At 38.8% G+C, this 24,457-nt stretch overlaps 1 protein-coding gene across 1 annotated transcript; it reads right to left on the reverse strand.

Moving 5' to 3' along the window:
* Positions 1 to 1,047: 1,047 nt before the first annotated feature.
* Positions 1,048 to 22,786, reverse strand: c7a (complement component 7a). Its single transcript, XM_077223887.1, has 18 exons — positions 22,663 to 22,786; positions 22,414 to 22,472; positions 21,612 to 21,720; positions 20,197 to 20,338; positions 19,972 to 20,107; positions 19,713 to 19,851; positions 19,413 to 19,556; positions 17,442 to 17,685; positions 17,224 to 17,340; positions 16,874 to 17,040; positions 16,454 to 16,682; positions 14,850 to 15,021; positions 14,645 to 14,732; positions 14,413 to 14,545; positions 9,064 to 9,252; positions 8,840 to 8,930; positions 8,515 to 8,699; positions 1,048 to 2,885 (listed from the first exon to the last, which is right to left on the reverse strand). Exons 1-18 carry the CDS (start codon positions 22,693 to 22,695, stop codon positions 2,701 to 2,703), a joined length of 2,562 nt encoding a protein of 853 aa, XP_077080002.1. The 5' UTR covers positions 22,696 to 22,786; the 3' UTR covers positions 1,048 to 2,700.
* Positions 22,787 to 24,457: the final 1,671 nt, after the last annotated feature.

A 24,457-nucleotide genomic window follows, 5' to 3' on the forward strand; every position in this document is an offset into this window, starting at 1 on the left:
CTGTAACTTTGTGTGTCATTTACATTTCCTTTTATTCAACATATAATATACCATAATGAGTTAAGAAAAGATTCAGAAATCAAATCAGTGGAATAATAAAAGTCATTATGAATTTAATTTTCCCTCTTTTCAGAGAAACTGTTGCCATGATGTTATCCACAATTCTCCGAACAATCTTGTGACAGGTCACAGGCTCTTATTTCAACGCACAAACAATGCCTCATTAAAATATCACTTTTGAATCTCAGTTAGTTAGAGGTAATTGGATTTGTTTGCATATTAATAGGGAGGCTGTGAAATTCACACCTGGCAGCAGTGCCTACCCTTTTACTTTCTCAGAGCAATGCGAAAGCAGTCATGGAGGATGCAAAACAACAACAACAAAAAAAATCGTTACAAGAATAGACATGGTTTTCAGGTTAATTATTTGGCTACAATGCCTTTGCTGGACAAGCTGTTGGCGGGAATCTGGGTTGTCAGGAGTTTGGCAGGACGCTGTTCTAAGCCCAGTAGAAGTGCAGAACAGTCGGTTTAAATTGTGCGAGTAATGTTTTTTTTGATAAAACTTTACAATAAGCTTCATTAGTTACTATCAGTTAACATGAACTAAGAATGAACAATACTTCCTCAGCATTTATTAATTTTAGTTAATATTTATTTCAACATTTACTAATACATTATTAAAATCAAAGGTTGTATGTGTTAACATTAGTCAGTGCACTGTGAGCTAACATGAACAAACAATGAACAGCTGTACTGTAACAAATGTATTGATCCTGTTAGTTAATACATTAAATAATGTTAACTAATGAACCTTATTGTAAAGTGTTACCGTTTTTTTTTTTTTGTTTGTTTTTTTTGCTGGTTATTAGGCTAACCAATGGAACTGGATTGAGGAAGGGGAAAACACATAGCTTAGCTTAATTTTTGTCTGAAACTGATAAAAGAAAATTACCTTAAAAGTCTTGGTAAGATACCCATCTTTAAAAATATTGATGACTCATCCTGCACTACACAGATTTTCAAGGGAGAGCTACAGATATGATGTTTAGTTTTTTTGTAGGCCAAAACCCAGAATTGAGGTGAACCCTGATTCATCAATGTTTTTTTTTTTTTTTTTTTTTTTTTGGTTAAATGCCTGAAATATGGTCTGTGGTGAACACAAACTCAAGATATTTTCACATTTTATTCTGACATGAAATACATCTCAGTAATACCCCCTTGTGATTTTTTAAAGCTGTTCATAACGTTAGTTTATAGCATAGCTTTAGCTTTTTAATTCTAACAATCTGAAACGTTGCAATTGTTTTCTGACGGGTGATATGGATCATGTTAGGAGGAGTCAGGGGGTTTGTCCCCCTGAAAATTTGTAAATTCTGGCTGCTAAACAATTTCAATGCAGTTTGGGAGGGACAGAAATACCTTAACGGAGCTAGCAGCAACCCTCCTCTATCTGAGGACTAAGTTAAAGTATCTATGTATTTTGTAAGTTTAAGTAAAAGACAGGTTGATGAAAGAACTGTAAGCTCAAATTCAAAAGCTTTTGAAGTCTACTTCATTAAAGCATGTTTACACACACTTACTGTACACTTAGGCCTACTACACATGATTTTAAAAACAGATCCATTGCAGTTTTTATGTTATGATTTTAAAGTGGTATGTGACCTAAGAACGATCTTACATTAAAGGTACATAAATGTGCTGAGGTCTGTCTTTGTGGTGCTCTGAAATTAAGTTATTTTAATATTAATATGTGATGAAGGACTTTGAAAGAAGTTTGACAGATTTCAGTGCTGAGTAAGGTTAACACTACCCCGTTTATTTGAAAATGGTTAATATTTGACAGAAATGTAAAAAGGTAATCAAATCAATTGTAATATGTAACATTACTTTAGTAAAATCATTGAAATACTGTAGTTACACTGCTCATTATTATATTTTAAATAAGGAACTTGTAAAGAGTAATTTATGAGCTAACAGAAAAGCTAGTAACTTGTAACTTGTACATTTAACCTACTATGGCTTAATGGCTTTGTATGGCAGGCAGTAACGTTAGCCAACTAGTTCACGGTTAGACTAGGCTAGCTATCGATAACGTTACACTGACACAACTTAAGTTAATGCTCTGAATTCGCAGCTAATATCAAATCCATAACTTTTTGATCAAGTTAAAATTTCCAGGTCAACCACAAATAATCCCACTACCTTTTAATATCATCCGATAACTAATTCAATGCCGATTTGTTGTTTTGCCCACTTACCACTTCAAGACCATCTGTAAAACATTGCCAGCTCAACGTGCGAGACGAGTGAGTTGCTTGAACATGCACAGCATAATACACAGACACCATATTAGGAAAAAGGGGCGGGCTGATGGTGACCGATTTATTACACATCCAGAAGAATACATTTGAGTCGTTATAGGCTCTGGTAATTATGGAGCATATAGGAATAAAGTTGTGACAAAAAAAATTATCAGGGAGGAAAAATCTGAGGGGGCAATTTTGAATGGGCATGACGCCACTGGCTCTATTCTTTTGTCCAGCCCAAACTTCCTGTTTTAATGAAAGATATGTCAACACAAGAAAGAAAACTGCACTTGTCAAGCTTTTTCTTTTAAAAAAGAATGCAGGAATCCTTCTCAGAGTAGGCTACAGCATACATGGTTACACTATATAATTAGTTAGTGAGCCTCTAAGTTTATGGCTGACAAGGTTGAATGCTGACAATGTGGACAGTCTCTCCTCTGCATTTCCTCACGCCCGCCTCACATTCTGTCATCGTCACTGGTGCAGACGCTCCATCCTGCTGCACACACACATGGATCCTGGCGTCCAGGGATGAACATTCCTCACTTGTCTTGCAACGGCAGCTGTTCGTTTGCTCTACAACGGCATGATTGTTACAACATTTTAGTCTTTAAAATAGCACTTTCCTGACTAGGTTCAAAAAGACATTAACAAGAGTTTACATTTTCACGCCATGTGTTCCCTCAGGAATTTTTAAATGTTTTTTTTTTAAAGGCTAGCATTACTTAAAGTGACTTTCATAACTGTTTTACAGCATAAATTACAGTGTCAACTCAATCAATCTTGAAATGTTGTTTTTGAGGCTAAATATTCTTATTGAAACTGTGATACACTACTATTTAAAAGTTAAGTTCGGGGTAAAGGGGTAAGTTCGATTTTAAAAAAAAGAAATTAATATTCACCATTATTCGGCAAAGATGCATTAAATTGATCAAAAGTGACAGTAAAGACATTTTAATGTTACAAAAGATTTATATTTCAAATAAATGCTGCTCTTTTGAACTCTCCATCCATCAAAGAATTCTAAATAAAATGTATCATGATTTGAACAAAAATATTACGCAGTAATAATAATAAGAACCATTGTTAATAAATGAGCACCAAAAATAACTGATAATAACTGAGCACCAAACCAGCATTTTGATTTCTGAAGGATGATGTGTATGGAAGTAAAATAATGTCAAATGTTTTTGAAATAAAAAGCCTGTTGAATTGGACTACTTGAAAAAAAAATAGGCATTGCATTAACCATGCTTGCATTTTAATGCATTGTATTTTTAGGGCTTGCATTTTTATGTGCTGAAATTCAACATGGTTGAAAATTTAAGCTGTGAATATTTCAATTAAAAACATTTCAAACACATTTTCATTAGGCCTATTAAAAATTCAATAATCCATATTCACCATTCATATTTCACTTCCAAAATATTCTAACTGTTTACAAAAATACAACCTATAATATTCAACAGGCAATTTCGGTCCATTTTATTTCACTTTGCAAATTCGCTTCCACAAATTCAGTGGTTCAAATTCAACAGTAAATTCAACATTGACGTCCAGGAACTGCAGGAAAAGCAGAAGATTGCCGAGCATACTCTCCATCTGCTGTTAGTCGACCTCACCAGCAGGGGGTGCAAGCGCTTGTTGTTGACGAAGACCAGCAAAATTAGAGCAAGTCATTCATTCATAAAACTCATATACAGCAATGTAAGTTTATTTGTGATTATTATGAAGGCTGTTTTTGTTAAATTCGGTGCCTTCACGGTTACTTTTCCTGTGTAGCCAACATGCATATTTCTATACCGTGAACGAGATCATAATTTTATTCCCCGATGCGGATATACAGATCCAATGTTACATTTTTGAGGTTGACATATATTTCTCTTGGTTGTTTAGTTGCCTTAACGTTATATTGTGGCGATGTGCTGCATGCTGGCTATTAGGGTTTCCCTCAATACTTCAGGATTCCCCTGCTAGACATATACAACGCTTAACGTAGCTTAATGGACTAGTGATGTAAAAGTCCAAACTCGCAGGCAAGCAAAAGGACTCAGAATTACGCGCACAGCTGAGCGTTTCCCTGTGATAGACTGGCATAAAGTTGGCTTGATGTTGGACATTCGCACATTTAGGGACCGTCTCTAAAGTGTATACGACTTTGTAATACACGTTTCTAACTTCAATAGCTTTTGAAAAGAACGACTTACAGTCATAAAACCAACTGTAAAGTGTTCATGTAGTGTCAGGCATAATGCGCACCCTTAGGATTTTTGACATTTATTCAAATAAATTTAAGTTTGCTATTGAAAACGTACATGCCAATGTTGTATGCAACTTTAGAGACGGTCCCTAAATCTGCGAATGTCCAATGTCAAGCCAATTTTACATTTAGTCATTTAGCAGACGCTTTTATCCAAAGCGATTTACAGTTAAACTAACAATAGGAGGACAACAATATGCATGTGCTGGGTCATTCTACGAAAATGGTGGCTTTCCTGTCCCGGCCTTAACCACCAGGAAAAACACTTAAAAGTGTCAGGTTACAACACAAAATATCAGTTTTTTGTTTTAATTTAAGTGTTTTATTGTTAATAAAACATATGTAAGACAGTTATATTGAAAAGCAATTTTTTTATATATTGTAGAATACGGTCAGTACCATGGAATTGGCTTGTCCCTCAGGTCAGGAGTCGTTGTTTAGTGACATATTTTGAGTTAATAAATATATTTTTCTCCCCCTTTAAATGTCATAATACAAATGTAAGTAGTATAGTTATTTAGTGGACTACTTAAAAAACTAAAATATCAACTAAATATTATAAATAATTTACAGGGAATAGCTGTCCCTCAAATTCAAGTCACTGGTGTTACAATTTATAAAAAACACCACTTTGAAAAAATTCAACATCCTTGCCAACTTCTTCCTGGGTCAAAGGCTCGTTGGAGGAGGGGCTGTTTTGAAAAGCACATGGTGAGTGTTCACTCTCTCTTCATCTTTAAGCAATTTGATAAATAATTTGATAATTTCATGCGAGGACTTAAGATGCGTCACTGGTGTTCTACAGTTTATAGTAAGGGGAAAAGAAATTTGATTAAAATAATTGTTCAAATTGCATGATTAAGTGATTTATTTACAATTTAAGAAGTGTGGTTTGAGTTATTGTGGCCGCCATCTTAGATATCCCATCTTGTCTGCAGATTTGTCACTGGTGTTACCGTCACTGGTGTTACTGTTGCTGCTGGTAACACCAGTGACATGATGATAACACCAGTGACAATCAATAACACCACTAACATTTTTCTCAACATAAGATTTCATAAAAGCCTAAACAATTATATTAATAAAGACTTGTTACATTTTATTACTGTTTCAATATTGTACATACATAATATGGCTTTCCTTTTGACAGATATGGCGAAATTAAGTGCTGCTGAAGAGCAAAAACTCTACAGGCAGCGCAGGGACGCTGACCCAGACCGCAGAGCAGCCTACCTTAATCAGAAACACCAGACATATTTAAAGGATCTAGAGAGTAAAAAAAGAAAGAGAGTGAAGGATCTCACAGAAAGGGGAAAAAGACAGGAGCAAAGGAAATGGCGGGTCAGACAGGCAAAACACAGAGAGAGAATGAAAGCAGGAAAGACAGTGTTGACCCCCCCATCCACTCCAGACAGTCAACCCAGTACTGCAAGGTCAGAATTTAAGACAATGTGTCTGTAGGAAGACAAAAGTACTTATCCACTAGACTGCTTACACAGTAAGGAAACCAATATGTAATTTTGTAATTTGGGTGAACTATCCCTTGAAGTAGGCCTACACAATATTTGTCACATTGCACAGTAATTGATACTGTTTTAACAAGCTGCATAGTTTTGTGTATAGGCAGAAATAGAGTAAGATTTCATGGTTGCATTATGTTGCATGCATCTCACATTGTAAATCGAATACAAATTACATCTTTATGCTTTACAGACAACAAATCCAAGGGCGGAGAGTGCGCAGGAGAGAAATACAGATAAACCGAAGAAAATGTCAGGAGTTGCAAGAGAAGTTAGAAAAGCACAAAAGACTATACCACAATACAATAACATGGCAAAGACAAACATATATTCCATACAATATGTTCGTATCAGCACTGTTGGAAAAACAGATTTAGTTTGAGTTTAATGTTAGTGTTGGTAATGTTCTAGTGGACATGATTTATGTTTGTATGACAATGTTGTGTTATGTACATTTTAGTCAATGAGCTTCATCGTTCGGTCTTAATCCGCCCAATAATTATTTGTAATGTAAAATATCACTAATAAATTGATAAAAATTAGTTTGAAATAATCTTAAGTTATGTCATTGGTTTCACATTGCGTCACTGGTGTTACATTGCGTCACTGGTGTTACTGCATGGCATATTGGTGTTCTGGCATCAGAGTTGTCCAGTTTCTAGATTATGGTTTTTGTATCTACCTAACTGTTGCTGCATTCATTAGTAAGCATTTTAAGGATATGATCATTCAATTTTGATCACTTAACCTCAATTATTTCTAATGTTACAACAAAAAACACAATGGTAGAAATAAAAAATTGTCACACAATAGAACTTTACACATACCCGTTTAAAGTAAATTATTACTAATCAAGACAATTTCTTAATATTACATTAACTTTTTCTGTCTTTGATTATGTATGCAAATTAAATAGTCAAATTACATTCTGGAAAGCCTGAATTGTCATCTAAAATATAGGTAACACCAGTGACAAAAGGGCAGCACAACCATTTTTTAATGTAATATAGTAAAAATATAAAAATACATTAAGCTGTCATTTAAGTTGATTTATAATGTTAAGAGGTTAACTATTATCTTACTGTAAATTTTGGTATAAAAAAAAGAATTACATTTTTTAAAAGTTGTCTGTTCAAAAAGCCACCATTTTCATAGAATGACCCTGCTATGATCCCAGTTTAAGCTAATGCAATACACGTAGGCATTTTAGGACTTTAGGACTTATATATATATATATATATATATATATATATATATAGAGAGAGAGAGAGAGAGAGAGAGAGAGAGAGAGAGAGAGAGAGAGAGAGAGAGAGAATAGAATAGAAATTGTTAGTATTAATTGATCAAGTGTTGATTTTATGCCAGTATATCACGAAACGCTCAGCATGAAACTTTGCGCGTAAAGTTTATTATCTGAGTCCATCTTCTTGCCTGTAGCCTACAGCCTACATCCCCAATAAGGTACAAGATTGGTCTTTCATATCACTGTATGTGTTAAGCGTTTTGTCCCAACGGAAAGGGAATCCTTGAGTATGAGGTGAAACCGATTATAATCCTGTTCATGGTAGAGAAAGCTGATGACATGTAGAATACACAGGGAAAGTAACAATGAAGTTATTGAATGAAACATAAACACAGCTTTTGTGTGTTTATCATCTTTTCCGCATATACTGTCACAGATAATCGTTTCCATTTTATGAATGAATGTCTTCGTCAACAACATGCGCTTTTGCACCATCTGATGGTGAGGTCGACTAACAGCAGATGGAGAGTATGCTCGGCAATCTACTGCTTTTCCTGCAGTTCCTGGACGTCAATGTTGAATTTACTGTCGAATTTGAACGACTGAATTTGTGGAAGCGAATTTGCAAAGCGAAATAAAATGGACCGAAAATTGCCTGTTGAATATAATTGGTTGTATTTTTAAACAGTTTGAATATTTTTGAAATTAAATATGAATGGTGAATATGGATTATTATTTTTAATACTGAAAATGTGTTTGAAATGTTTTTAATTGAAATATTCACAGCTTAAATATTCAACCATGTTGAATTTCAGCCCATACAAATGCAAGCCCTAAAAATACAATGCATTAAAATGCAAGCATGGTTAATGCAATGGCTATTTTTTTTCAAGTAGTGCAATTCAACAGGCTTTTTATTTCAAAAACATTTGACATTATTTTACTTCCATAGATGTGACACTGAAGACTGGAGTAATGCTGCTGAAAATGTATTAGGCCTACAGGAATAAATAACATTTGAATATTAAAATAAAATATATTTATATCAGTACCAGTGTAACCTGACACCTCGATTTCTGTCTGCAATGTTATACTTGTGTTGTGTAAGACACAATGTCATATTTACTAAAATTCAGATATGATGTGCGCCATTATTTGATCTTGTACTGTACAACCCCTCACCATCACAACTCTCCCAGATGGTGCAGTGTGGACAAGCAGTGGATGAGCGTTGTATCCACTGGCAGGCACTGTCTTCAGCAAGGGTGTACTGGTGTCCCAGACAGCGCATAGCATGTACTTTGCACAGAGTCAGTCTCTGCGACCGACCGCGCTTCACATCAGTGGCACATATCTCCAAGGAAGCCCTGCAAAAACATGACTATTTATTAAATGGAAATTTTGAAAATGTGTAGGTTTTGGTGGAAATGCCTTTCTGACATTTGCACGTGTTTTATTGCTATGTGGCATTTGTGTTGTAATGCTAAAGGACTATCTGGGAACATACTTGCACTCGTGGGGTACTTTACAGACACATTTATCCTTTGCCAGGTTCTCCCACGGCTGGCATTGCACTGACACAGTGGTCGAATTTAAAACTAGTGAAAAAACATCACATACTTTTACTCACATTTTCAATACATTTCAATTAATGTAAGAGTTGTCCCTTCCCTTTACAGCTAAGTAATGTGTTTATCCACATTTTCTTCACTCTGAATTACTGTACAAGACCTGTGAGACAGCGGGTTTCTTTTGGTTGTGGTGACCAGGAGAGGCCAGCGTTGCACTGGATCTCAGCCGGACCCTCTTTGACTTTGCCTTCAGGACAGGAAAGCGAGACCGCTTCACCGATGTTGTAGGAAAGCTTCCATGGGCTTCCGGTGAAATCTGGAGGAAGCTGAGGTCGATCACACAGTGTTTCTGCAGACAGCAAGCAATGTTTATTGTAAAACACATGCAAGGTTTCTTTCTCGTATCTTTGAAATGTAAAATATTACAATGTAAATAAAATTAATTGATAAAATAAGAACATTTCATTAAATAATTATAAATAACTATTGCGTAATAAAAAATATAGTTATATTAAGTATTTATAGTAATAATGAAACATAGTTCCCTTTCAGTCGGTCGTCTGCCGTACGTATCCTATATTCTCTAAAATGTAGGCTATTAAAAAAAACTTTATACATAATAAAAAATACATTATATAAGTTATTCTATTGTATATTTGTATTATTTAATATTTACACAAAACACAAATAATCTCATATAAGCTCCTCAATAATGAATGAATCATGGTTTATGAAACATGGTTGTTCTCAAATGTATGCATATTTTCAATAATAATTATGTACATAATATACAATACATCACATAAAAATTATCGTTATTTTAAGTAATTATATGATCTAGTATTTATGAAACATGGTTTCCCATTCTCTAAAATGTATATTTAAAATCAATTAAACAATAATAATTATATACATTATATAAAATACAGCTTTCAAAACGTCCTGGTTGCGTATGCAACCCACAGTTCCCTGAAGGAGGGAACGGAGGACGTAGTCGACGTCGACTGAATTGGGATCTCGCTAGAGAGCCGATCCTCTTCGAGTACTATTGAACGAGCCAATGTAATTGGCGTGCGTGATTCGCATCACACACTCCGCCCCCGCGGTGCGGGTATAAATACGGAAGTGGATGCACGCACTAGTTGCTTTTTCGCTGAGGAGCCGAGAGTAACCCGGGGTCAGCGTTGGTCCAGCGGCAGTGGCAAGGGGACTACGTCCTCCGTTCCCTCCTTCAGGGAACGGTGGGTTGCATACGCATACGTTCCCTTTCAGTCGATAACGTCAGACGTAGTCGACGTCGACTGAATTGGGATAACCTTTGAAAACGCCACTAAAGCTGCCACCTTCCAGTGCCTAAACAAAAGCCTCCTGATGCCCCCGCAAATTTAAGGCGGGGAAGGACAGGGCTTAGGCCAGGGAAGTCACTGCTGTTCCTTTAAGGGAACTCAACTGGAGTAGAAAGGCGCACGTATCCAGTCCATGGGAGGGGAATGGCGCAGCAAGCCGACACTTGAACCAGGCTCGGTGAAACTGGCTGCATGAGAAAGGAGCCCACGGGAAGCAGCGGTTCAACTAGGTGTCGTCCAGCCCCCAACTCTAGAATCTGTTTAGCAAAGCATATCGTCAACGCCCAGGCGGAGCACTTTACACTCATCATAGAGGAGCACAACACCTAAGTGGACATGTTGCATCTCGGATTTTTACCGAAATGAAGGCAAGCACTAAGTGCAACTTTGCATGGAAACAGCCTTCCCTCTCTGCTGAATTCCAACAGATATTTGTAGAGCTGGTCTGAGGTCTACGGCTTGCGTTCTGTACACGTCCAAGCGAACGGACAGAGAAGCCAGGGCTGGATCTGCCTCCTCCAGGGCAGCGCTTGCAGGCTCACCACCTGCTCCTATTACAGGAGAGGTAGGAACCTTGGGCACAATCCGAGCCGGGGTCTCAGCTTGTGAGAGTTAGCCGGCCCAGACTCCAGGCACAATACGTTGACCGAAAGCGAGCAAGTCCCTACCCTCTAGTAGAGACCACGCGAGCAGGAGCACTGATATAACAGAATTTTTAACTCACTGCCTGCAGTGGCTCAGGGGCGGTCTCTGCAGTGCAGTCGCACCAGGGACAAGGCCCAAGAGGATAAAGAGGGACGCAAGGATTTACAAGACCTTGCTCCTCAGGAACCTGACGATCAGAACGTGCTTCTGCACACTTCTGCAACACGATGAGCGTCGTTTAAACACTGAGGCAACATCATTTTGAGGGTGAAGGAAAACAGCCTACTCCAACCCATTTTGCAGGAAAGAGAGCACTGAAGTGATCGAAAGCTTTCAGGATCTCCTCTGGAGAGAAGACGCACTCAACGACTAGGTTCCACTTCTAAAGGCGTAAGCACGCTACCCATTTCTAGGGGGTGCTCGCAGAAGTGATGGTACCTATCACATGTCCCTGTGATAGCCACCTGAACCTCCGCGTTCAGATGTAAGACCGCCCGGAATCTCCGGGGGAAGAACGCGGGTGCCATCGTGCCCTGTCCCTGAAAGAGTTTTCAGGAAGTCAGGAAGGCTGTCGATGGGAACCAGGTCTAGTTGGGCCAATAAGGGGCAACTATGAAGACCTGTTCCTCTCCTGACCTGGCACGTAGGTGCAAGCGACGGGCGCAAAAAGACAGGAGCATTGCTCAACACAACATGTGAAGATCACTGGGCTTCAGGAGCATTTTCTGCTCAGCACTTGATTGTGATAAGTTCACTGAGCTTCAGGAGCATTCCTGCTCAACACCTGAGTACGATAAACTCACTGAGCTTCAGGAGCATTTCTGCTCAACACTTGAGTGCGAAGAACTTCACTGAGCACCAGGAGCATTTCTGCTCAGCACTGCGTGTGATGAATTCACTGAGCTACAGGAGCATTTCTGCTCAACACCTGAGTGTGATGAACTCACTGAGCTCACTGAACTCACTGAGCCTGCTGGCGACCAAGGGGGAGCTGAGGGGTGTAAGGCTATACAGGGTCACACCCGCCAGACTGTCCCTCTTGGGACCCAGGAACAGATGAAATTGCTCTCTCTTTGAAGTGTGGGTACCGCTTGCTCCGCTTTTTTTTTTTTTTTTTTTTTAGGGAGCCAGCGGCGGAACAGACACACACACACACAAAGGCTCCAACCGGCCCTCACCCGGGGGGAGAGAGTGTTCGTGCCACTCCAAGAGCATCTCATCCATTCCTGGGCGGCCCGCTCCGTAATGCTTTCGCTGTCGCTTGCCACCTGGCTTGGCAGCGCCTGGAGCGGGCTGGGCATCTCTACTGCGGCCGGCTCCATGCTGAGGCCTGGGTGGAGGCTGCTGCGGAGGGCCAGCAGGAGCGTCGGCCGGGGAACGCCCACGGCGACGAGCAAGCGGAGGAGCTGCCCCCGGCGGCGGGTGGAGGCAGCAGCTGGACACCGGGGCAGGATGTGCCGGATGACCTCCGTCTGCGCTTGAGCGGCAGAGAACTGTTGGATGCAGTTCTCCACCGCGTCGCCGACCAGCCCAACCTGGGAAATTGGGGAGACCAGGAACCGAACCTTGTCCGCATCCGCCATACCAACCAGGCTGAGCCAACGAAGGCGCTACTGGACCACCAAGGTGGACATCGCCAGACCGATCACGCACGCTACGACACTCATGCCCCGGAGGGTGAGGTCGGATGCAGTGCGGTGCTCACCTATGAGCGCACGGTCTGGATTACCCTCGTGCATGCCATGGGTGCCCTAGCCTGCAGCAACGCCATGGCACGCAAGAGGAAGCGGCTTGCCCACAGGCTTTGTAAGCTCTGCCCGTCGGAACGGACGAAAACTCACAGGCCTTAGGGAGGAGACGAGGATGCACCTGTGTCGACAGACCGCTCCAATGGAGGGACACCTCGCAAACCTTCACCGTTCCTCCATCAAGGGTAATGAGGGGGAAAAGCTATTCAGGCAGTTTCTGGCAGAGAAAGATGCTGTTCACCACCTGATAAGCTCTCCATGCATTTCGGGCACTGGAGCTGAGAACCAGCGCGGCCCGCCCCAAGATACCAAACTCCAGATTCCAACCGAGACTGAACGGGACACGGTGGAGGTTCCACTCGAGCCCGGCAGCCTCGGCGGCCCGTTTCAGCATAGCTGATAATTCTGGATCCGGCTCGGCAACATTGAACTCCCGGAGGGAGACAATGCAGCCGAGTCATCATCTCTAGAAGTCAGCTCACCCTCCATTGCTGCAATCGACGTCCTGTCCTCCAGGGGAGCCCCGAGTGAAACCGCTGGCCCACCCATTACAGATGGACCAGCAGACAACACAGGAGGCTCCAGTGGTTGCAGTGGAAGGGAGGAGTGAGGAGCCCACAGGGAATGGTTACCGGGCGGGACATCCAACACTATCCTCCGGTCACCCATCCCACACAGCACCCGTGCAGAGTGGGGCATGGTAATGGGGACTCGCTCTCCGCGTTTAACGAAGGCGAGTCTCGCCCTCAACACTGCGAAAGTCATGTTCCCACAGTGAAAACATGAGCTGTACACAAAAGCTGTCTCAGCGTGCTGTAAGCCCAAACACGTGACACAACAGTTGTGACCATCAGAGAGAGACAGGGAACGACCGCACCCAGAAACGCACGGGCGGAATGACATCTTGAAAAAGACGCAAACGCACCCGTGTAGCTCTTTCAGAAAATAGGACCGTCACCAGTGCCGGAGCACACAGGGGAATGACCGCGGCAACACTGAACAGAGAACTGAAACAGTGAAGCACTCACTTTTCCGCCCTCTAACCAGCCATCAACACACACAAACATTTAGAAATTTGTTGCTGTTAAAACAGCAGTTGAGAGCTCAAAGCTCGCGATCACCGCTGCACTCGCGCTGTAGAACACCAGCACTGGGAGAGTCTTCCTGAAGCACACCGACACACTCGCTCGTTGTAGATAACAGCACTCTCAGAGACATCAAACGATCGGCTCCGAAGCGAAAGGCAACTAGTGCGTGCATCCACATCCGTATTTATATCCGCGCCGCGGGGGCGGAGTGTGTGATGCGAATCACGCACGCCAATTACATTGGCTCGTTCAATAGTACTCGAAGAGGATAGGCTCTCTAGCGAGATCCCAATTCAGTCGACGTCGACTACGTCTGACGTTATCGACTGAAAGGGAACTACAATTATTGTAAATTTATATAATTTAATATTTATATTAAATAAAAATAATCACAAAGAATGAACGGATGATTGGCTCACTAATGAATTAATTAAGTATTTATGAAACATTTTGTCTGTAAAATGTATAAATAATATTTTCAATTATGATTATAGAAAATTTTAAACACATAACAGAAAAACTATAGATATCATATTATGCATTTACAGTATATCATTTAACTTTTATCTAAAATATGTAAATAATGACAAAGTACATCAGTAATGCTAAACACACCATCAAAATAAAACTGCATACTAACATCAGCATTCAACATCTCCAAAAAAAGGTCATATACACTCACTCTTGCACTCTATTTGATATCGTAACCAGTCTAGGTTTTCTTTGCATTCTGCTATAGGATCTCCAATCAAATGATAACCTTCAATACATGCATACTCAATCTTACTGCCCACTGGATATGCATCTTTGGGGAACTGCAATTGGCAGAAGAGAACAACATTATAACACATCACAAATACATATTCAATCACAGTTGAGTGAAGAAAACAGGTATATCATTTAATCATTATTACCAAAACAAACCCATTAGCAAGGAAGGGTGGTGTTTTACAACTTTCCCTGGGTGTGACTGAATCATCAAAGCAGTGAGGCTCCATTGTGCTGAAAATAGGTCAAAACCAATAAGTCAGGCTTCCACACAGTGGCAGTATTGTTGCACAGTTTCATTCTCTGGGTGTCTAGCAGCTTTCAGAGAACCAGGCTAGTGGCCTTCCTCACCGCAGGTAATCTAATTCCTCCGCATCATCACAGGCTGTGGTCTCCACAGCATTCCCAATACAGTCCCTGCCGCCCGAAGGAGCCGGACGACTGCAGGAACGGCTCCGGCTTTTCCGTCCCTCCCTGCAGGTGCTCCATGAAGACCAACAGGCCCAGTCTCCATGGATCACTCCTAAGATACAAGATATAAACTGGACACTCGTAAATAAGTAGTGACCCCGAAAAGTATGTAGGTACTTACGCTACACTTTAAAAGGTAACAATTTATTTTGATGGTCCACTTCAGACATACTATAATAAACTAACTATGAGTTAATGTGCAACTACATGTCAACCAGCCATTAGAGTATTAGTAGACTGTCTGCTTGATATCTGCTGACACTTTATTTTAATGGTCCATCAACAGACGTTCTACTGACTACAAGTAACTTTGTAGCTATGTACATGTCAACTTATTTTACTAACCGAACCCTAAGGTAACAGTCTCCTAATACTCTAATGAGAGTTGACATGTATTTGCAAATGTACTTATAGAATGTCTAAAGTTGACCATCCAAATAAAGGGTAAAGTTTAAAAATGAAGCATGTTCTTTTTTTACTGCACATATCATGCATCCACTAAACATCAGAAAAAGTGTAATAATAATACCAATTATTATTTTTAAAATGAGTTACAATTTATAAATTAATAAAAAATGTATAAAATATACATTTATTAAAATATTACAAAATAATCTAAGATTACTAAAGACGATAACTCATGAAATTAATCACTGTTGTGGCAAAAATTCTGTTAAACATCATCACTGCGTAAGAGACACTCAGAGTCAAATTAACAAAAAGAAAAGTATTTATTCTTGCAAGAATAGGTTCAGTCTAGTACACAGAAGTTACGCTGTGCAAGAGAGTGACACACAACAGGAAGATATGAGACAGCCTTTATACTGTTTTCAAGGTTCCTCCTCACCCGCTGTACCTTTCACCCACCCAGATAAGGTCCTTACTGCTGTTCAGTTTCTACTTAAAGACACAAACTGGTACTGAAATAAACTGGCCAAAACTGACCGTCCCTAAGGTCAGAGGTCCTGTCCCATATGTTCCTGAAACGTCACGCACAAGCACGTACACACATATACTTTTATACATTGAATAGGTTCTTTCTCTTATGATACCTGTTTGGGATCAATGACTATTAAAATTTCCACAACATCACAATATTTATTTTATTCTATTGAAAGCGATGTTTTTTCTTTCTTCATGTTTATGAACTGAACAGTACTCTAAATTACAGTATATTTTTTCTACCCTCTTTTAATGTAAAAAGGTCTTTATATATGAAAATATACCTCCCATTAGGGAAGCTGCAACACACACATATGGCAACTCATAAACATTATATTTTTTGGCGAATTGGTGGCGAATTTGTATGATTTCGTACAATCTGCTTTAAGGGTGAATCTTTATGCTTACTTTTTCATCTTTTTGAATGACTCAAATTGTAAAAATTCATACAAAATCACTAGCTCATATGAGTTGGGGGTCTGTTGCATCAAAAAGTTCGAAAACCGCTGATTTATATCATTTTTATGCAATCATTTCTGTACCTGGCTGTTCATCTTCTGGAGTCCCATCCTCACACGCCTGGCCTTTGGTGCCTGGTTTACACACACACTTACAGATATCATTGTCAAGCACACGCAGCCCGTTGTTCTGGCATGCTCTACAGTGGCATGGGTGTTTCTCGTTGAGGTAAGTCTCAATTGCACGCTTTAAGTGATGCTTTTTCATCCCTGCACACGGGACCTCTTTCACCAGCTCATGGAGAGATCTGAGCTGAACAAATCAGAAATTCACACACATAAGAATGAATGTGCTCCTTTGCAAGTAGGTCAGTTTATGGCAAGCCAACAAAGTCTCCAAGTTCAATTATGTTCTATGATTAACATAGCATATACACTCTATGTTATGATAACAAACTCATTTGCATACAATAACAATATATTAACAATCGTTTCCAAACAAACCTTCGTTTTGATGACTTTTGGAAAGTTCTTTACTGAACCCGACCACTGCGAGAACATCCTGCCATTCTCCCGGGGTGTGTTTTTGATTAATATTGACAATTGTGCAATAAATCCAGGAGCTCCGCCAATAATATTTGTGGTCATATAATTTTTTGGTATGCTTTCATCTGTTTTGGAGACATTTTGAAAACAGAACTGAGTATTATTGTACAGTACAGTGGGTGTTTACAGAAACTAGTTTGAAAGTATTGCAGATGCATGTATAATTTAGTGCCATTTTCTGCCAAAAGTGAAAGGTTAAAAGAAAAAATATGGTTTGATTTTGCTTTTATTTTTCCTAAATGACTTACAGACAGGATAGACATGGTTATAATTTTGTTCACTGCACTTTTCTGTGGTCCATCCAATGAAAAACAGGATCGAATGGTACGTTTTGACACAATGTTTATAGTCTCTTTTCACGTTTCCTATGTAAAAAAGGAAACAACAGACAATCGTTAGACAATGTAGTGATCTTGAATGACGAATACTCTTCTTAAGTGAAAATTATATGTAGCATATCACTTACGCAGTTTTTGCATGTCATCTTGGCTGACCGCCATAAATAATCTAAACTGGCCCCCAAGAGTGCCTTCTGAAATATAGTGGGTCCCAAATCTCTCTAGCACTTTGTAGTAGGCAGCATAATCGTATACGACAGGCAAGGAGCGCAGAGCTTTCCAAAACTCTTCTGAAAGTGGCAGATATTCTGGGGCCTGGTTCTGGAACTGGGCCACGTCCACATCGCTCTTCATGATCAGCAGATTTTTGGACTGAAGGGTGAACAAAGTTTCATTTTGAAATATTTTGTCATGTGTTCTCATTGACTTCAAAATATTTAAAAGCCACAGCAAATTCAGAGATTGTTAGGCTTAACCTTAAATGAATGTCTAAAACCCCAGGTTAACTGGTAACACTTAAAAAAGTGAATAATAATAATATATACTGTATATATATATATATATATATATATATATATACATATAATATAACTTGTTAACATTTGCTAATGAATCAAACTGTGAACAATATTTTTTTGTACAAAATTAAATAAACTGTTTTTAATATACAATTAACCTTTGCATAGATTAATAAATGCAAGTATTGTTTAGTTTAAGATACCTGTCTGATAACTAATGTTAATTAATCTGACATTATTGTTAAGCCACATTAAGGGTTAAGAAAGACTTTTGTTTTGAAAGAGGTTAACAGTTTTTTTAAAGTCAATTTTTCATACAAATTGTACATAAGTGTATCGGATTATCAGAAAAGAAACATAATGAGCCAGGTCTTGGTTCTACGCATTGGTTGTTGATTGGATTTTGAGATGTGGATGTTACACTCTAGTGGAGGCAGATGAACGTGAGCTGGTAAAGAAGAGGTTTAAGCAGACTGAGGCTGCATCTGAAATCGCATACTTCCCTACTATATAGTAGGCGAAAAATAGTATGTGACAAAAGAAGTATGCTCGAATTCACAGTACTCATAAAAGAGGCAAAAAGTACCTGGATGACCTACTACTACCGGTGAGATTTTGAAGTGTGCATACAATGGACACTTTACTATCCCATGATGCCACGGGGAGAGGATTCATGAATGGCAGTGAAGCGACGTAACTGACGCTGGTAGGTCACATGATAATGACAACATGGTGAATGTAGTATGTCCAGATTACGTTCATATTACATTCTTCTTCTCTTCTCTTCTCTTCTCTGATGATGTGTTTTCTGGTGTGAGGGTGGGACAACCTGTCACTCACATGTAGTAAACCACAACAATCCAATCAATACCTGATGAGCAAAATCAAGTCCCACCCAACATTTTTTCTTCCTCAAGAAGCCGTTTCATTTGGATATATGTCACAATAGGGAAGAAAAGACTATTGCAACTTCTGTTTAATACCGACTTTAACACGTCACATGCTCATTGCTGTACTTCAGGCCAGGATTATTTACTAAGGATAAAGTGCGAAATATGGAACACACCCAAATATTACGTTAACCCAGGGTTTTGTGAAGGTCTATATGTGACCCTGGATGACAAAACCAGTCTTATGGTTCATTTTTTTTGAAATTGAGATTTATACATCACATGAAAGCGGAATAAATTAGCTTTCCATTGATGCATGGTTTGTTAGGATAGGACAATATTTGGCCGAGATACAACCATTTGATAATCTGGAATCTGAGGGTGCAGAAAAATCGAAACATTGAGAAAATCGCATTTAAAGTTGTCCATTTATGTTTGCGATTGTGCTGCATTCACTCACAAATATAAATGTTTTATACATTTACGGCAGGAAATTTACAAAATACCTTCATGGAACATGATCTTTACTTAATATCCTAATGATTTTTGGCATAAAAGAAAAATGTATAATTTGGACCAATACAATGTATTGTTGGCTATTCCCACAAATATACCCGTGCTACTTAAGACTGGTTTTGTTTGTGATCCAGGGTCACATATTATATAGTGAATATGTTGTAGCATACAGTACCTGTGACTGAAACAGCTCATCATGAAAGACATAATAATCATGCCCGTAGTCTGTGCCTGTTGTTTTTGAATGTTCTTCTCTGTGATCGATGTAGTGCCAAGAACTGTTATAGGATTCATCTGTAAAATCACTTTTTGCTGTGACCTGGCAAAAACAAATTTAGAAACTTACAAAAGATTTTTCATTTTTTTCTTTAGAAATCCCTAGAATTTTTTTCTTGCATTGGTAACATATGTTCTTCTTTTTGTATCTAATCAGTCATTTTTATGTTAGTATAGTAAATTGGAATTTTTTTATTGCCTGGAAAGTGTATCTGAGGACACTTTGCGGAAGTCTATATAGGTCCATATGGTCTCCACTGAAGGTCTTTCTACACAGTCCTCCAAAGCTCTTAGTGTTGATAACTGTTCCTCTTGCCTCACTCCTCACTACATCAAATCTATAGTGCAAACACACACAATCATAGTGGCATTAGTGATTGGGGTGTGCGTCTGTGTTTATGTAAATGCATGTTGTATTGGATATGGAATCAAGCAGATGGCAAATATCATTACATTACCCTTGACCAGTGAGCTCTACGTTTGGTGGAGGTTTTTGCAGGTCACAGATATCTTTACTGTCACATTTCTGCTCATCTGAGCCATATTCACAGTCATGATCTCCATTGCATACCAGAGACTGGCTGATACATTTCCCTTAAGAGAAATAAGTAAAAAGAGATGTCTCAAATAACTTTGTAAAGACTTTTAAACAGGAAAAAGTGGAAATGTATCAAAATAATTACCGGACTGGCATCTGAACCGTTCTCCACAGCCCTCATCTAGGGGACAGATCTTAGTCGATATACAGGATTGTGTGCGAGTTGAGCTCCCAGTGCAAGGCTGACCACCAAACTGAGAGTAGACTGCAATGGAGCGGATCTGTGTCTGTAATGTCCCCAGAAAGTGCCTCCGACATGTCAATATAATAATAATAATAATAATAATAATAATAATAATAATAATAATGCATTTTATTTAACGGCGCCTTTCATAACACCCAAGGTCACCTTACAAGCAAACAAAACAGTAAAAAAAATGATTAAAAAAACAACAATAAACAAAACCCATTAGCATCACAAAATACAACAACATAACAGGACACATGCATCATAGATACAGTAGAATACAGTACAGACTAATAAAAGCAGGTAATAAAAAAGCCTGGGTAAAAAGATAGGTCTTAAGACGGGATTTGAAAGTAGCAGACTGTCACTATTACGAATATCGAGGGGGAGAGAGTTCCATAGGTGAGGGGCCATATGGCTAAAAGTTCTAGCTCCCATGATAGTAAAGCGTATACTTGGTGACACAACAGGAAGTGAGAGTGAAGATCTTGAGAGCGTGTGAAGGGGTATAAATATAAAGAAGATCAGTAGGGTACGGAGGAGCGAGATTATGAAGTGCCTTGAATGTGAGAAGCAGAATTTTGAATTCAATGCTATAGCCTACTTCACTGGAAGCCAGTGTATAGTCACTGCAGAATTCATGAGTTCACACTTACAAATAAATCAGATAGAATAAATGGTATGTGTATTTGGCGTGCTGTCCGAGGAGAGGGTTCAAAGCTTGGTATTTGGCACGAACCCAGAGTACTCCCCCCGTATTCCTGGCTGTGGTAGGAACAAGCTAAGAGTGAGGACTCGGGGTGGTGGAGGAATGCTATAAAACTGGTCAGAGTAGATATTGTGCCTACAAGTAAGACCTCGGTTTTATCACTATTTATTGAGTATTAAAAAGTTAGCTAAAAGCCAATCCTTAATTTTAACTAAACAGCTGGAGAAACGAGGTGGATGAAAAGATCCACGAGGTTTTGAAGACAGAGCTGGGTGTCATCAGCGTAGCAGTGAAAATGGATACCATATTTCTTGAAAATATGGCCGAGGGGGAGTAAATAGATAATGAATAGAAGCTGGCCCAAAACAGAACCCCGAGGAACACTAACTGTAGATGGTCTTGATCGGAAATGTTTAAGTTGGACAAACTGAGTGGACCAGAGAGATATGATATAAACCAAGACAGGGTTTATACAGATACTGCAACTGCATTTCAGCAAATGTATTCAGTGTACAAGACTGCATGCAGTTATTTAGTGTAAGATAAATGTACACTGTTACAATGACACATGTTAAAAAGGTCAAAAACATGACACTCATCCCACCTGTGTTTTGGAGCAGCCATCGCAGGCTGACCAGCCTCCAGGGGACCAGGATCCCCACTGGCAGTGCACAGGTACAGACACAGACCTAATGGACCTCACTGACACTGCACTGATTCAGGAGCAAGCTCAATGAAAGTATGTTTTCAGAAACATCAAATATGTACAGTGGCCACAAAAGTATTTGGATAATTTAACATTACATGACAAAATATCAAACCAAGTGGCATCTGCAAACAAATTATGCTGATGTATTTCTCAGAACTGACTTTGCTTTTCTCAATTGTTTTTGCAATGACTTTTTATCGGTAATACAATTACTTTTAAACTGGTCTCAAGTGAGTTCTCTTCAAGATCACAAGGCTGTATTACAGTAACCACATAGTAGCTCATCACGGTTTACTATGTATGTGTCACAACATATTATATAATTAAAAAAACTATAGTTTTATCATGTAACCTTTTTGTGAAACGTGTGCTTGTAAAACTTTCTTTCAATTAAATGTTCAGTTTGACATTTTGTAATGTTGTTATAAAATGCAATGACATTTTTAAGTGTGTCTTCAGTGTCCAAAAACTGTTTAGGGCCCTATTTATGTACACTGTATATTGCATACAAACATTAAATCTGTAATGCATTTACCTTTAAAATAAAATAAAATAAATTGAATAGACAAAATAAATAAATAACAAATGAATAAATAAAAAATGCATAAACAATTTGCATGTATGCTTATGTTAGACGCTTTTAACTCCAGCGATTCAGATATTTGTTGTAAGGGCAAAGATGTTTTCAGTTACTTACTGTGTAATTGTTGCTGAAGACAACAGAGAGAGAAGGAAGATCCCATGCAGGAACACACACTAAGAACAAAGTTAACTGAAGTTTTCCTCCTAATAATTTTGTGTCGTACAGTTAAATAAAAACTAAATTGATAAGCTTGACAATTAAAGCTCATCATTTGTGTCAGTATAAACTTAAAGCACCAAAATATGTTTTTAGTGGTCCATTAAAATGATGTAATGTACCTGCTGAAAAATCAAGAGTGCTTACCTTCATTGTAATAATATAAACCAGCACGCACATTTCTCTCCAAGCTGTTTGTCTTTACTGTGTGCAAGCAGCTTTGAGAAACACTCCCAGTCCGTGTCTTATCTCACTAAAACAAGCCATGAGCGGGAAATGGTCATTTCTCTGCCAATGAATGCTTGTCACAACACAATCCTCATTTCACTGGAATGTGTGTGAGGCCTAGGGGATAGAAAGAACACATACATCTCTTTAATGACCCTAGAGGATTTATGGCTTATGTTAGGAATTAAACGGTCAGTGATGGATGTCCATTTGAGTACATAGACAGATTAAATCATGTTCGCTCAGGTAGTTGTCATGATTCTAATGAGAATCAGACATCTGCATTGGATTCTCTATGTCAAGGTATTGTAACGACCCTAAGGGTTGTACTTTGTTATTTCTCTGTTTGTATGTCTAGGAACATCATCTGATTGGTTCCTACAGGATGATTGGAACTCCATCTGATTGGTTTCTGCATGGTGATTGATCCTCTATCCTGATTGGTGCAGAGTGTTTTAAAAGACACATCATCATTTCCTCTAGAGGCAGATTGGGTTTTTGTGTTTGAACAGAGAGAGATCTTGTGATTTGAGTGTTAAGAGTATTTGAGTGTTAAGAGCTTTGAGACTGAGTACTGTTTGTTTGTTTGTTTGTTTGTACAAACCTGCGCACATATATTCAAACGCAAATAACTATAGAATCAATTCTTAATGCGCATGTGAACGCCATCAGCGTCTATCACAGGTTCACGTTTAAAGTCTGTTTAGAGAGAACGGTGTCGTCTTAGCGGCCCCTAATTTAATAACAAATGATCATTTAGACGGAAGTGAATCAATCAAAATTGATCTAACTTTAGCTGGAAAAAACATTTTTCAAGAACCACTATAAAACCAAACCAATCTCTGTTACCTTAAATTATATGTTTATCTCTGTAAAGCTGCTTTGAAACAATCTACATTGTTAAAAGCGCTATATAAATGAGGATGACTTGACTTGTTTGTTTGTTTGTTTGAATTGTGAACTGTCTTTTTTCTTAATATCCCCATTGGTATATTTGATCCTTTGCCTGCTTACCGACACCGATTTGGACTGCCCTTTTCGGTTTTGTTTGCCTGATTGTAAATATATTGTACACATTGATTTTTGGGAAAGTAGGGAGCTTGATGCCATTCTTTTTTTTTTATTGTAAACTGTTTGAACTCTGTTTTTTGGTTAGGGATTTAGCTTTACAGATTGTATATTCATTTTCTTTTCTTTTGGGTTCGGGTTTAGCAAAGAGGTTAAAGACAAGGGTGTTTTGTTTGTTATTTTGGCTTGGTCAGATCCTGAACCACAAGTCCAATATTAAGAAAATAAATAACTTTTTGTTCCAAATCTTGTAATTCTTTGACTCTTTCATGTTGCGCCTCTTCCCCTAGACGGGGGTGTAACAGTATACACAATAAACACTTGATGGAGACAAAGCGCCATTTTATGCCCAATCCTGCTGCAAATGTGAAGTATTTAATACATACTGTACAGTAGCCTCTGTTGGATATTCAGATGTCTTGTTTAGCTACTGGAAAGGTCACTGTTTTCAAAGCCAAATCTCCTGATGTATCTCCTATAAGAAAATGACAGTGCTTTCCCAGCACATACAGTAGATGACATTGTGAATAATAATAATGCCTTATATTGTCTCTGGGTCAGGATTTAATCTGTATGCTTTTCCGCTTCTTAGACCTCAGGATCCACAGTTCCTCTGAGGATCTAATTTGCATAATTAAAAGGTAAT

This window comes from Siphateles boraxobius, unplaced genomic scaffold (assembly GCF_051911475.1).
Source record: "Siphateles boraxobius isolate OS27281-9 unplaced genomic scaffold, OSU_SipBor_1 9, whole genome shotgun sequence".
NCBI classification, from domain to species: domain Eukaryota; kingdom Metazoa; phylum Chordata; class Actinopteri; order Cypriniformes; family Leuciscidae; genus Siphateles; species Siphateles boraxobius.